At 40.9% G+C, this 16477-nt stretch overlaps 1 protein-coding gene across 2 annotated transcripts in view; it reads right to left on the bottom strand.

Moving 5' to 3' along the window:
• Nucleotides 1-15402: 15402 nt before the first annotated feature.
• SCGN (secretagogin, EF-hand calcium binding protein) overlaps nt 15403-16477 on the bottom strand; it is a 35886-nt gene continuing 34811 nt past the window's right edge. For both annotated transcript variants that reach the window (XM_025442730.3, XM_025442729.3), the window contains exon 11: nt 15403-15972. In XM_025442730.3, coding sequence (XP_025298515.1) covers nt 15844-15972 — 129 coding nt within the window. In that variant the 3' untranslated portion in view covers nt 15403-15843. The remainder of the gene's footprint in view (nt 15973-16477) is intronic.

Here is a 16477-nt window from a genome sequence, read left to right as displayed (position 1 = left end):
AGCCCAGGATCCGGCCTCCCCCCGGGACAGGCAGAGGCCGGGAGGGCCCAGGGACAGCGAGGACGATCCTGCCCGGAGCTGAGCAGATCAGCGGCCCCGCCCCGGAGCCTCCAGGCCCTGCAGACGGAGAGCTCCGGAGTTACTGCAGGGGCTGAATCAAGGGCTCCAGAGCTGCCGCCGCCACTGGGGTTGGTCCTCCTGAGGCCTCACGGGGTAAACAACCCCCACTGAGCCCTGCACCAGGCAGGGGCAGAGCAGCTCCCCCAAGTGCTAACACCTGAAAATCAGCACAACAGGCCCCTCCCCCAGAAGACCAGCGAGACGGACCAATTCCAGAGGAAGTCAAGGGACTTAAAGTACACAGAATCAGAAGATACTCCCCCGTGTTGTTTTTGTCTGTTTGTTTGTTTGTTTTTCTTTTTGATTTCCGTTTGTTTCCCCCACCCTTTTTCCTCTTTCTTTCTTTCTCTCTCTCTTTCTTTCTTTCTTTCTTTCTTTCTTTCTTTCTTTCTTTCTTTCTTTCTTTTCTTCCTTTCTCTTTTTCTTCTCTTTTTCTTTTCTTCCTTTTTTCTTTTTTCTTTTTGTCTTTTCTTTCCTTCTTTCTCTCCTCTCTTTTTCTCCTTTTCCCAATACAACTTGTTTTTGGCCACTCTGCACTGAGCAAAATGCCTAGAAGGAAAACCTCACCTCAAGAGAAAGAATCAGAAACAGTCCTCTCTCCCACAGAGTTACAAAATCTGGATTACAATTCAATGTCAGAAAGCCAATTCAGAAGCACTATTATACAGCTACTGGTGGCTCTAGAAAAAAACATAAAGGACTCAAGAGACTTCATGATTGCAGAATTTAGATCTAATCAGGCAGAAATTAAAAATTAATTGAATGAGATGCAATCCAAACTAGAGGTCCTAATGACAAGGGTTAACGAGGTGGAAGAACAAGTGAGTGACATAGAAGACAAGTTGATGGCAAAGAGGAAAACTGAGGAAAAAAGAGACAAACAGTTAAAAGACCATGAAGATAGATTAAGGGAAATAAACGACAGCCTGAGGAAGAAAAACCTACGTTTAATTGGGGTTCCCGAAGGCGCCGAAAGGGACAGAGGGCCAGAATATGTATTTGAACAAATCATAGCTGAAAACTTTCCTAATCTGGGAAGGGAAACAGGCATTCAGATCCAGGAAATAGAGAGATCCCACCCTAAAATCAATGAAAACTGTTCAACACCTCGACATTTGATAGTGAAGCTTGCAAATTCCAAAGATAAAGAGAAGATCCTTAAAGCAGCAAGACACAAGAAATCCCTGACTTTTATGGGGAGGAGTATTAGGGTAACAGCAGACCTCTCCACAGAGACCTGGCAGGCCAGAAAGGGCTGGCAGGATATATTCAGGGTCCTAAATGAGAAGAACATGCAACCAAGAATACTTTATCCAGCAAGGCTCTATTTCAAAATGGAAGGAGAGAAAAGAGCTTCCAAGACAGGCAGGAACTGAAAGAATATGTGACCTCCAAACCAGCTCTGCAAGAAATTGTAAGGGGAACTCTCAAAATTCCCCTTTAAGAAGAAGTTCAGTGGAACAATCCACAAAAACAAGGACTGAATAGATATCATGATGACACTAAACTCAGATCTTTCAATAGTAACTCTGAACGTGAACGGGCTTAATGACCCCATCAAAAGGCGCAGGGTTTCAGACTGGATAAAAAAGCAGGACCCATCTATTTGCTGTCTACAAGAGACTCATTCTAGACAGAAGGACACCTACAGCCTGAAAATAAAAGGTTGGAGAACCATTTACCATTCAAATGATGCTCAAAAGAAAGCAGGGGTAGCCATCCTTATATCAGATAAACTAAATTTAACCTTAAGACTGTAGTGAGAGATGAAGAGGGACACTATATCATACTTAAAGGATCTATCCAACAAGAGGACTTAACAATCCTCAATATATATCTCCCGAATGTGGGAGCTGCCAAATATTTAAATCAATTAATAACCAAAGTGAAGAAATACTTAGATAATAATATACTTGTACTTGGTGACTTCATCTAGCGCTTTCTATACTCGACAGTTCTTCTAAGCACAACATGTCCAAAGAAACAAGAGCTTTAAATGATACACTGGACCAGATGGATTTCACAGATATCTACAGAACTTTACATCCAAACTCAACTTAATACACATTCTTCTCAAGTGCACATGGAACTTTCTCAGAATAGACCACATACTGGGTCACAAATCGGGTCTGAACTGATACCAAAAGATTGGGATCCTCCCCTGCATATTTTCAGACCATAATGCCTTGAAATTACAACTAAATCACAACAAGAAGTTTGGAAGGACCTCAAACACGTGGAGGTTAAGGACCATCCTGCTAAAAGATGAAAGGGACAACCAGGAAATTAAGGAAGAATTAAAAAGATTCATGGAAACTAATGAGAATGAAGATACAACCGTCCAAAATCTTTGGGATGCAGCAAAAGCAGTCCTAAGGGGGAAATACATCTCAATACAAGCATCCATTCAAAAACTGTAAAGAACTCAAATACAAAAGCTAACCTTACACATAAAGGAGCTAGAAAAAAAACAGCAGATGGACCCTACACCCAGCAGAAGAAGAGAGTTAATTAAAATTCTAGCAGAACTCAACGAAATCGAGACCAGAAGAACTGTGGAACAGATCAACAGAACCAGGAGTTGATTCTTTGAAAGAATTAATAAGATAGATAAACCATTAGCCAACCTTATTAAAAAGAAGAGAGAGAAGACTCAAATTAATAAAATCATGATGAGAAAGGAGAGATCACTACCAACACCAAGGAAATACAAACGATTTTAAAAACATATTATGAACAGCTATATGCCAATAAATTAGGCAATCTAGAAGAAATGGACGCATTCCTGGAAAGCCACAAACTACCAAAACTGGAACAGGAAGAAATACAAAACCTGAACAGGCCAAGGAGGAAATTGAAGCAGTCATCAAAAACCTCTCAAGACACAAGAGTCCAGGGCCAGATGGCTTCCCAGGGGAGTTCCATCAACTGTTCAAAGAAGAAATCATACCTATTCTACTAAAGCTGTTTGGAAAGATAGAAAGAGATGGAGTACTTCCAAATTTGTTCTATGAGGCCAGCATCACCTTAATTCCAAAACCAGACAAAGACTCCACCAAAAAGGAGAATTACAGACTAATATCCCTGATGAACATGGATGCAAAAATTCTCAACAAGATACTAGCCAATAGGATCCAACAGTACTTTAAGAAAATTATTCACCATGACCAAGTAGATTTTAATCCCCGGGACACAAGGCTGGTTAAACACTTGTAAAACAATCAATGAGATTCATCATATCAGCAAGAGAAAAACCAAGAACCATATGATCCTCTCATTAGATGCAGAGAAAGCATTTGAGAAAATACAGCATCCATTCCTGATCAAAACTCTTCAGAGTGTAGGGATAGAGGGAACTTTCCTCAACATCTTAAAAGCCATCTACGAAAAGCCCACAGCAAATATCATTCTCAATGGGGAAGCACTGGGAGCCTTTCCCCTAAGATCAGGAACAAGACAGGGATGTCCACTCTCACCACTGCTATTCAACATAATACTGGAAGTCCTAGCCTCAGCAATCAGACAACAAAAAGACATTAAAGGCATTCAAATTGGCAAAGAAGAAGTCAAACTCTCCCTCTTCGCCGATGACATGATACTCTACATAGAAAACCCAAAAGCCTCCACCCCAAGATTGCTAGAACTCATACAGCAATTTGGTAGCATGGTAGGATACAAAATCAATGCCCAGAAATCAATGGCATTTCTATACACTAACAATGAGACTGAAGAAAGAGAAATTAAGGAGTCAATCCCATTTACAATTGCACCCAAAAGCATAAAAGATACCTAGGAATAAACCTAACCAAAGAGGTAAAGGATCTATACCCTAAAAACTATAGAACACTTCTGAAAGAAATTGAGGAAGACACAAAGAGATGGAAAAATATTCCATGCTCATGGATTGGGAGAATTAATATTGTGAAAATGTCAATGTTACCCACGGCAATTTACACACTTAATGCAATCCCTATCAAAATACCATGGGCTTTCTTCAGAGAGTTAGAACAAATTATTTTAAGATTTGTGTGGAATAAGAAAAGACCCCGAATAGCCAGGGGAATTTTAAAAAAGAAAACCATATCTGGGGACATCACAATGCCAGATTTCAGGTTGTACTACAAAGCTGTGGTCATCAAGACACTGTGGTACTGGCACAAAAACAGATACATAGATCAATGGAACAGAATAGAGAACCCAGAAGTGGACCCTCAACTTTATGGTCAACTAATATTCGACAGGGGAGGAAAGACTATCCATTGGAAGAAAGTCTCTTCAATAAATGGTGCTGGGAAAATTGGACATCCACATGCAGAAGAATGAAACTAGACCACTCTCTTTCACCATACACAAAGATAAACTCAAAATGGATGAAAGATCTAAATGTGAGACAAGATTCCATCAAAATCCTAGAGGAGAACACAGGCAACACCCTTTTTCAACTTGGCCACAGTAACTTCTTGCAAGATACATCCACGAAGGCAAAAGAAACAAAAGCAAAAATGAACTATTGGGACTTCATCAAGATAAGAAGCTTTTGCACAGCAAAGGATACAGTCAACAAAACTAAAAGACAACCTACAGAATGGGAGAAGATATTTGCAAATGACGTATCAGATAAAGGGCTAGTTTCCAAGATCGATAAAGAACTTATTAAACTCAACACCAAAGAAACAAACAAACCAATCATGAAATGGGCAAAAGACATGAACAGAAATCTCACAGAGGAAGACATAGACATGGCCAACAAGCACATGAGAAAATGCTCTGCATCACTTGCCATCAGGGAAATTCAAATCAAAACCACAATGAGATACCACCTCACACCAGTGAGAATGGGGAACATTAACAATGCAGGAAACCACAAATGTTGGAGAGGATGCGGAGAAAAGGAAACCCTCTTACACTGTTGGTGGGAATGTGAACTGGTGCAGCCACTCTGGAAAACTGTGTGGAGGTTCCTCAAAGAGTTAAAAATAGACCTGCCCTACGACCCAGCAATTGCACTGTTGGGGATTTACCCCAAAGATTCAGATGCAATGAAACGCCGGGACACCTGCACCCCGATGTTTCTAGCAGCAATGTCCACAATAGCCAAACTGTGGAAGGAGCCTCGGTGTCCATCGAAAGATGAATGGATAAAGAAGATGTGGTTTATGTATACAATGGATATTACTCAGCCATTACAAACGACAAATTCCCACCATTTGCTTCGATGTGGATGGAACTGGAGGGTATTATGCTGAGTGAAGTAAGTCAATCAGAGAAGGATAAACATTATATTTTCTCATTCATTTGGGGAATATAAATAATAGTGAAAGGGAATAGAAGGGAAGGGAGAAGAAATGTGTGGGAAATATCAGAAAGGGAGACAGAACATAAAGACTCCTAACTCTGGGAAATGAACTGGGGGTGGTGGAAGGGGAGGAGGGCGGGGGGTGGGGGTGAATGGGTGACGGGCACTGAGGGGGCACTTGACGGGATGAGCACTGGGTGTTATTCTGTATGTTGGTAAATTGAATGCCAATAATAAATAAATTTATTATAAAAAAATAAAAAATAAACTTCTAGCAGTTTCCTGTATACACACTCAATGGTCTTAAAATGTCTTTGCACATTTAAAGTTGCATAATACTGATTATTCCATCATTTTCTGGAGAAAAAGACAGGTATCATTCTTCTTTCTACTGACAGGAAAATGTAGAGAATAAACATTGAACAAAGTTTTTGCCAACAAGGCATTTTCTGAGAGGATCATGTAATATATGAAGACTAAGCCAGGTCTTTGAAGAATCCAGGTTTTAATAAAAAAAGAAGTGCTACAAACCTTGGAACGGATGTCAGTGGTTTAGAAAACATATTTTTAATGACCAAATCTTATGTTTCCAATCAATCAATTAACATAATAGATTGATAATTAGGACTAGAACAGACTTAGAGATCACCAAATAAAGCATCTCATTTTTTCTTAGAACATTTTCATCACTCAGTATTAGGAAAATATGCCACATTACAGATGGAGCATTAACTTAATCACATTAGTATCATTGGCATTTCTAGATGTTATCTATTATAATTAATACTACAGAGAATATTCTTTAATATTAATTTTTGACCAAATCTCTCACCAATTTCTAAGATTTTGATTTTTAAGTATCAGTTTATGTGTTATTATTTGTGCATTCCATAGTTTTCTGTTGGATTTACTTTTCTTTGGCTCAGATACATCCTTTACTGGTTCCTTCAGTAAAAACATATAGGGGACAGTGGTAAAGCCCTCTTAATACTTGCATATCAGAAATGTTATTTCACCCCAACTTTGAATGATAGCTTACCTGGGTAATGTATCTTAGGTTGACAGTTACATCCCTTCATTCCTTGGAAATGCTCCATTGTCTTTTGGCATGTAGCATTGCTAATGAAAATCCACTAACAATCTAATTATAATTATTTGGTAGATATTTTTCTCATTTTTCTTGGATGGCTTTTGAGATTCTTCTTTTTAATCTCTATTTTGACAGTTCCAAAGTAAGTTGTCAGGTATGAGATTATTTTTATTATGTTTAGCATTCAGTGTGTGTGTTCACATTCTGAGGACTCATGTCTTTATTTCTAGAAACTCTCAACCATTACCTCTTCCAAGTTTTGTTTATCCACCATTCCTTCTATTCCTTTCTTTTTTTCTTTTTCTTTTTCTTTCTTTCTTTTTTTCTTTTTTTTTTTGGAATTGCTATGGACATATGCTATGAGCTTTTATTACAGCATCATCTTTCTGCACTTCTTTTTCACATTTGATTTATCTCAATATGTCTCCATGTGGCTTTGTGTGAGTTATGTGCCTTATGTCTATTCACCAATTACTTCCAACTGTGACCAGTCAAAAATTATTTCTTATGCTGATATTGCTCCATTGATTACACATTTTATTTTCAGCTTTCTAATGGGTTACTTACATCCAACAGTTTCTCTTTTGTTTCTGTTTTTTAAATGATAGTTCATTTTAAAAGGGTGTTCTTATTTCTTTACCATACAAATTTGTTTGAATAGATAATACATTGATATGGTTCAAAATTCAAAAAATACAAAGTATATTCAATAAAATCTCCTTCCGACCTCACCAATAGCCACACAGTTTCTTTTCCTGGAGGCAAATGAATTATACATTTCCTTCCAGGAACAAGCTACACATCTTTAAGCAAAAACAAACATACTTATTTTAGAGCTAATTTTAGATGGCTCTATTATTTTTATTTTTATTTTTTATTTTTTTTAATTTTTTTTTATTTTTATTTTTTAAAATTTTTATTTATTTATGATAGTCACAGAGAGAGAAAGAGAGAGAGGCAGAGACACAGGCAGAGGGAGAAGCAGGCTCCATGCACCGGGAGCTCGACGTGGGATTCGATCCCGGGTCTCCAGGATCGCGCCCTGGGCCAAAGGCAGGCGCCAAACCGCTGCGCCACCCAGGGATCCCTACTCTATTATTTTTATTTTATTTTATATGTCTTAGTCCATTTGGGCTGCTATAACAAGCTCTCACAGGTCTGGAGATTGGAAGTCCAAGATCAGGATTCCAGAATGATTGCATTCTGGTGAAGGCCCTCTTCCAGGCTGCAAACTGCCAGCTTGCTTGCATGGTGGAGCTACAGCAAGAGTGAGGGAGTGAGGGAGGGAGAGAAGGTGAAAGAGAGAGGGAAATAGAAGGAGGGGAAGGAGGAGGAAAGGAAGGAGAGGAAAGGAGGAGGTGGCAAATTCTTTCAAGACTTTTAATAGGGCACTAATCCTATTTTAATCCTAAATACATCATTGGATCCTAATGACTCCCAAAGGTCACACTTGGGGCAGTAGGTTTTCATATATGAATTTATAGAGTGCACAAACATTCAGTCCATAAGCTTGTAACAGTCCTTTTGGCATTCGTTTTCCTTGTGAATTTTGGAATTAAAGTTTGCAGGCTTATGTGACTAAGACCACCCTCCACTCCACCCCCACCTCTGTCTCTGTTTCAATTTGGACTTCCCCTTCTCCATTGGCTTTGTGTTTGCACCAGATCAACCATAGCTCAGAACTGATCCCTTCCTTACATGGGGTGGGGGGGGGGCTGTGACTCCTTTTCTCTGGAAATATTGGGATTAGAAGCTGTGTGATGGGGAGATGGGTGGGCTGGCATGGGTCCAGGCTATAGAGTTGGGTCTCTTTCCTTCAAGCTCCTTAGACATGACCCACTCCTAAGCTCTGAGCTCCAAAGCACCTTGCAGCCCTTTGGACCTTTTATCATGGGCTGGGAAGTCTATGCCTCACCTCTGGCATGAGCAGTGAGCTGGCCTCCAGCCCCCCAACCCCCTTTTGTGACTGCTTCCCACCCTCTTGCCTCATCCTTGGGAGCCTGGCAATTCCCACAAGGGTTATCTTGTTTGTGAGCATAATTTTTAGAATTCTTTTTTCTCACTTGTTGTGATGCTCCTGTGCACTTGGAGCAGTGGCTGGGGGAGAAATGTGCTCGGAGTCTGAACACACAAAACTGTTTTCATGGGGAGTCAGCATTGTTCAGTTAGCTGGGGAAGTGGATATGTGGAGAGACAGGGTGCTCTTTCCCTAGGGAAAGTTATAGTTGGAACTGAATCCATGTCTACTGACCCCACAGCTGGGGCTCTCTGCTGGAGCACTGAGCTGGCAGGTGTGTGGGGGGTAGGGGCAGGGTAGGGGCTAGCTACAGGACAAAGCTTGTAACAGGGTCTCCTGGTCTTCCAGAAGCTTGCCTCCTGGTTGGAGGTGACAAAACCAGATGTATGAAACAGCTATGGAAGGGTTAGAATCTAATTAGAGTAGTAGTTCCATAATGACAGAGCCTGGGGCAGTGGGAGGAAAGTACATAAGTAGACAGTATTAGGCTTGTTGGAAAGTTGGAGCTTAAGCAGATCCCTGAGGAAACAGAAGATTTTAATCAGGCAGGGGGAAGAAGGATGAGAAGGAGGTAGGAAGAAGAGACTAAGGCCTAGACAGAGGTAAGGAAGGGGGAAATAGGCAGGATGACTGCATAGCGGGGACCCGAAGGTCATGGCAGCAGAGGAGAGCCATCCTCAAGGATCCTCACCCCCAGAAGCACAGGGATGTCCTGGAGCTTCAGAAAGAAGGGAGATTCAGAGAACCAGAGAAGAGGGAAGTTCCACAGCCACGATAATTAGTTCCTCTAACTCTGGAGGGAAGGAAGAGAAAAGATCCATGAGGAACAGAAACAGGTTTTTATCAGCCAGGTGGTGATTGTTTGATAGTAGGAAATTTGTATTGTCCTAAAAGCCTCACAGAAGTATCTGTGTCTTTAAGTACCCTCACCCAAATAAAGCAAACATATGCTGACTATTGCTTTTCAGAAAATTTATACACTTTCAGAACTTATAGACAAATAAGCAGTCAAGAAGCAGAAGTAAAGCCGACAGGTCTGGTTAGGAGGGCCTCAGAAGCCATATTTATGCCAAGCGTTGACTGGGTGTGTTCAAAACATCTGCTACTTGTGTAACTATTTATTCCATTCATATTGCTAGGGTTTACAGAATTTGGGGATGAACTGATTAGATACTGCAATATCAAGAGATAAGTAAGGTGGTTGTACTGAAACTTTACAATAATTAGTGATTGAAGTCTATCACTCAACTATTTAAGTTATATTTCCCAGCAAAATGTGATTACTTTCTTTTCTTTAGAATCATATAGACACAGTAAAAGAAAATATCAAGCACTACCTCACCCCTAACCATGCCTCACCCCAACCATGCCTCTACGAAACTGGGCAGAGGGGTGTGAAAGTCAGATGAAGAAATATGCAGAGGATTCTCAGACCACCACCACCACCATTGTCAACAGTTACAAACATTCTTGACCACCACCTAGATACTAGACATACAGAGGACTGTAGGACAAGCTCTTGTTGATATCATTTTACAATCCACTTACAATCAATTTGAAAAAAAAAGTAGCCATAAATAAAACTCTGCAGGAAGGCATAGGTACAAAATGAGGAGCATAATTCAGGGATGAGAGTGGGATCTGAGGGCCTAAATAATTGAATTGAATAAATATTTTATTCATTCTTCACAGTATTTTTTCCCTAGTTTTATTAGGATCTAATTGGCCTATAACATCCTGTAAGTTTAAGGCATATAACCTGTTGATTTGCTACACTTACATATTGCAAAATGATTACACATAGTGTCAGCTAACACCTCCATAACAAGACATAATTATCATTACATTCTTGTGGTGAGAACATTTAAGATATGTTCTCAGCAACTTTCAAGTATATTCATATATAAAATACAATACAGTTAACCATCTGTCATCATGCTGTACAGTAGATTCCCAGAACTTATTCATCTTATAGCTGGAAGTTTGTACTCTTCAACTGACATCTTCCCCATTTCCCTCCCTCCAGCCCTGTCAACCACCATCCTGCTCTCTGGTTCTATGAGTTCAGCTTTTTTAGATTCTGTGTATGAGTGATTCCATAAAATATTTGTCTTTCTGACTTACTTCACTTAGCATAATGTACTCAAGATCCATCCATGTTGTCCCAAATGGCAAGATTTCCTTCTTTCTCATGGCTGAATAACTTTCCATCTTATGTCTGTATATATATATATATATATATATATATATATATATGTGCGTTTGTGTGTGTATGTATGTCTGTATATAGACATACATACATACATACGTGTGTGTGTGTGTGTGTGTGTGTGTGTGTATCTTCTTCAGCCATTCATCCACTGATAGGTACTCAGGTTGTTTCTGTATCATGGCTAATGTAAATAATGCTGTAGTGAACATAGAAGTATATATATCTCTTTGATACCCTGATTTCATTTCCTTTGGATATATACTTAGAAGTGGAATTGCTGGATCAGATGGTAGTTCTATTTTTACATCCTTGAAGAATCTCCATACTGTTTTCCATAGTAGCTGTACCTACTTACATTCCCAATAGTGCACAAGGGTTCCCTTTCTTCCATATCCCGACCAACACTTATTACTTCTTGACTTTTTGGTAATGACCAGCCTAACAGGTGTGAAGTGATACTTGATTGTAGTTTTGATTTGCAGTTCCCTGATGGTTAGTGATGTTAAGCATCTTTTCATATACCTGTTGGCCATTTGTATGTCTTTTTTAGGAAAATATCTATTCAGGTCCTCTGCCTATTGTTAAAGCAGACTGTATTTTGCCATTGAGTTAATTGCATGAGTTCCTTATATATTTGGATATTCACCTATTATCAGACAGATGGTCTGCAAATATTTTCTCTCATTCCATATGTTGCTGTTCCTTTTGCTAATTGTTTCCTCTACTATGCAGAAGCTTTTGGTTTAATGTAGTCCCACTTACGGATTTTTGCTTTTATTGCTTGGCTTTTGATGTCATATCCAAAAAAAAAAAAAAAGTTGCCAAGAGCAATGGCAAGGAGCTTTTTCAATTTTTTCCCCTAGTTTTATGGCTTTAGGTCTTACATTTAAGTCTATAATACATTTCAAATTAATTTCTGTGAGTGTTATAAGGATTCAATTTTGTTCTAGTGCATGTCACTATCCAGTTTCCTCAACACCATGATTGAAGAGACTATCTCATCTTCATTGAGTATTTTTGGTTCCCTTGTTGATTTCTGTCAACAATACTGGCTTTTTGTTTAAATCTCCCAACCTACGGTATCTTTCTATAGTAGCCTGAACAGATTAAGACAGCCTTCCATCAATGAACCCACCAGTACCCACATTATGGCATACGAAGCTCTGACTTATTAAGAAGATTTTTTGAATGAACTCACTCCTTGAGTGGAACACCTTCTTCCCATTCAAAGGTCTCCACCAGCCTTTTCTTTGGGTGCTTTTAAAGTTCTTTACCAACATCAAGTTATGATTGGATAGGAAGCCCAGGATATATATATATATATATATATGATTTATTTATTTATTTAAGAGAGAAAGCAGAGAGAGGGGCAGTGGGAGAGCGAGAGCAAGAGAGAATCTCAAGCAGAACCTTGGCTGAGCCTCATGCATGGTTAGATCTCACAACTCTCGAGGTCATGATCTGAGCAGAAACCAAGGGTTGGACACTTAACCAACTGAGCTACCCAGGCATCCTGATTCAGGAGATTCTGATAGACTCTAAGCCATATGCTTTTTTTTTTTTTTTAAGATTTTATTTATTTATTCATGAGAGACACACACACACACAGAGAGAGAGAGAGAGAGGCAGAGACACAGGAAGAGGGAGAAGCAGGCTCCATGCAGGGAGCCCAATGTGGAACTCCATCCTGGGACTCCAGGATCATGCCCTGAGCTGAAGGCAGGTGCTAAACCGCTGAGCCACCCAGGGATCCCCTAAGCCATATGCTTTAACTAAAAGTTTGCTAGTGTTCAAGGCAAGTAGATGCCCTCAGTGGATCTGAAATAAATTACCCTTAAGAGAATAAAACTTCTCTTCCTCACCCATCTCCACCTCAGTCATCTTCAGATAGCCACCAAGGAAGATGAGGACCCTTGGAAAAGAATTTATATGGCTATTACTAGAGCAGTAAGTCAAACTTTCTCTTCATATAGCTAAAGGAAGAGTCATGCATTAAGTGGATATAGGACAACTTTGGATCCAATCTCTACTTTGATCAGTTCCAGAAAGGGCTCTATTTAGAAACAGAAGATTAAAACTGGAACCTTTATGCATTGCTTGTGGGAATGTAAAATGGCACTGCCATGTGGAAACCAGTTTGGCAGTTCTTCAAACAGATAGACTTACCATGTGACCCAGCAGTTCCAATCCTGGGTATACCCACAAAAGAATTGAAAACAGGGACTGAGATGCTTGTATGGCAGTATTTACTGCACTATTATTCACAGTAAGCAAAAGGTGGAAACAAAGCAAGTATACATCAGATGAACAGATAAGCTATATGTGGAATATCCATAGGGAGGAATATTATTCATCCATAAGGAGAGATGTAGTCCTGATACATGCTATGACACAGATGAATCTTGAAAACATGTTAAGTGAAATTAATCCAGATACAAAAGGACAAACATATAATTCAATTCTGTGAAATATCTAGAAGTAAATTCGTAGACACAGAAGGTAGATGAGAGGTTACTGGAGGCTAGGGGGAGAGGGGTTGGAGAGTCATGTTTTTAATGGGTTCAGAGGTTTTGTTTGAAGTAATAAGTAGGGTTTGTACATAGATAGTGTTGATGGTTGCATAAGTTTGTGCATGTAATTAATATGGTGGGATGATACATTTAAAATGGCAAATTTTATGTCATATACATATATAACCAAAATGTATATTTTATATCTATACATAACCAAAAAATGGTAGCAGGAGAGAACTCATTTGTGATCAAAAATATTGGATTTTTCAAACCAAACATAAAATGCATTGCAATAGGTAAATGTAAAATACGTCCAGCTACATTAAAAATAAAGGACTTATTGTTAAAATGCAAAAACTGGGACACCTGGGTGGCTCATCAGTTTAGCGCCTGCCTTTGGCCCAGGGCGTGATCCCCTAGTGCCAGGAACAAGTCCCACATCGGGCTCCCTGCATGGAGCCTCCTTCTCCCTCTGCCTGTGTCTCTGCCTCTCTCTCTCTCTCTGTCTCTCATGAATACATAAATAAAATCTTTAAAAATAATAATAAATAAAATTTTAAAACTTAGGAGATTTAGAAGAGGACCTGATATTCTGCAGAAGAATGTGAAATCTTGGAGATAAACATTCTTCCCCCCTTCTTGTGGGTTTAGACTGTCTCAACTCTGAAAACGAAGTTTGTTTTTTGAAGAGTGTGGGTGTACATCGTTACTCAACATCTGGACAATGATAATGGGGCTGCATGTGTATCTTTCCCTGTGCTGCTGACTGGACTCTCTTTAGGTTCCTGTCAAACATTGCCCCAGACTGAATAACCCAGACTTGCAGAAATGTCCGGCTGGGAACTACGGTGGGGAAGGGTCTATGGGGAGGGGCCTAGTTTTTCTGAAAGGTGCTTAAAATTGTCCATAATTAAGTCCATGATTCCCTACTTCCAAGATGTCCAAGCACAGACAAGTTGCTATCAGCTTCAATGTCTTCATCTCTAAAATTGGTGTCATAAGAGTACCTAACTCATGAGGTTTCAGTGAGGATTACATTGCTTAAAGTATGGAAAGCACTTAGAAGTACTTGGCACATAGAAAGTACTCCATGGGGGACACCTGGGTGGCTCAGGTATGTAAAGTATACATATAAACATCTGCCTTTGATCCCAGGGTCCTGGGGTCGAGTCCCACATAGGGCTCCTTGCAAGGAGCCTGCTTCTCCCTCTGCCTGTGTCTCTGCCTCTCTCTGTGTGTCTCTCATGAATCAATCAAGCAAGCAAGCAATCAGTAGAAAAAAAAAAAAAGAATAAAGCAAGAAAGCAAGCACTTCATAGTAGTTATTGATATTAATTATCTGTGTATTTGAGGTAAGGGACATCTGATGGAGGGGTGGGGGATGGGAACCAGTTCTGGCCAGGATCTGCCATTGAGGGGAACTCTGTGAATGATGGACTTCCTTGGGTTATGAATGGCTCTGAATATACCGTTCTACACTGTAATTTTTCTGAATTACCCACAGTACAGCATTAAACCTGAAATTCCTGCAGAGTCTGGTGGAAAGTAGGGATGTTTTAGGGAACAAAGTGTCAGGACAGTAGGGAAATGAGGCCTGCCCCCCATCAATCTCTGCACATCTGGCCCAGGAGAAGCAGCCCCCTCTTGTGGGGACTGTGTCAGAGCCCCAGAGGGAAGGAAGCAGGGGTCCCTGGTGGAACCTGCAACCAGCAGAGGAACCCAGGCACCCAGGGGCATCAAATGAGACTTGGAAGTCAAAGATTCACTAGAGGACACTGTTGGAAGGAGAAGGAACAGAGTGGGGAATAGACCAGTGGGTAATGAATTTTCTCCTGTTCCTACTTCTGGCCATGTGAGATTACAAAGCACTTGAGAGCCAAACCCAGCCCAGGTCAAATCTTCTGGTCTTCTCTGTGAAGTGAATAAAAAGTGATTATTGGCAACTCCTACTTTTACACAAAGTCACCAACCAGGGCATCTGTGAATTATGGGAGGAAGCCCCCCCACCCCACCCCACCCCTGTGGATTCCATTAGGATCTTGCCCTTCTCTGCCTTCCTCACCACACCTACCCTAAGTTAAAGAAGTGGTTGGCCTGTCAAACCATCATGTAGAACATTTCAAAGATTACAACACAAAAACAAGGACCAGTGTGTCTGTTTCCAGCTACAGGTTTATTTCCATGACAAAATCAATTTGTAGAAGTCACAGGTCTGCCACAGATGCCAGTCACCACTCAGAGTCAACGAAAGCCCACAGGAAAGCGCAAACAGATGGACTCAGCTACGCCTGCCTCCCTGGGGGCTGAGGGAGGACAGCAGAGCAGATCCAGCAGGTGAGCTGACTCTCTGGGGGGGACAGGAAAGCCCAGGGTGGGGTGGGGGGACTGACACAGGCACTACATGGGAGGCTTTCAGTGTGGTAGGGAAATACCTTGCCCTTAGAGAGAAGGCCCTTGGACCTCTCCCCTTGCCCAAGAATACCACACCATTTGTTAGAAAGTTTGCTGTGTGTCCCCAACAGCAAAGCACAGATACAGTTTTACCAGCAGGAGCACAGAAACATCCTAAGAGCAAAAGGCAAAGCATTCTGGGGGCTAGGGGTTGATTTTCAGCCCGAGACACAAAGCCAGCTCAGACTTCTGAATTTTTCCATCCTTGTTCACATCGCAGTGATGCAAAAGAATCTCCCGGAACTTATCAAGATCCGCTCCACTGATGCTGGGCTGAGGACAGCAAAGATACCACGTCAGCAGGCCAGCCAGTGGTGGCCCAGCCTTTCATGCCGCCCCCGTCCCCTCCACGCCCACTACACTTAGGGGACACCCTCCCTGCCTTCTGAGAGGGGCTCCAAGGAGACAGGCACTGTGGGGTGATCCCATCTCCTCATCCCACTAGATATTGCCAAGTTTCCTTCTCAACCTTGCCATTTGGGCAAGAGACCCTCAAGCCCCACATCCTTTCTCTGCAGCTCTTATGGAAAGCCTACCTTTTTAGCAGCTGTGATAAACATATTTGGTCTTGGAGCAGGGGATTGTCACCCCAGATTCTGCCTTGAGACATGGATAAGGGAAGACCCATTTTACTCTCTCCCCAGGGGAAGTTTGCCTGCTTCTAATTTTTAAAAGGTTTATAATGAATGAAAATCTAAAGCATTATGTGGCTGAGCTGTGGACGTCAGATTTATTCCAAGGGATATTTATGGGCCAGGAAGGAACCGTGATACACATC

Source organism: Canis lupus, chromosome 35 (genome assembly GCF_003254725.2).
Source record: "Canis lupus dingo isolate Sandy chromosome 35, ASM325472v2, whole genome shotgun sequence".
Classification (NCBI taxonomy): Eukaryota; Metazoa; Chordata; class Mammalia; order Carnivora; family Canidae; genus Canis; species Canis lupus.
This window is presented reverse-complemented; position numbering and strand designations above follow the sequence as displayed.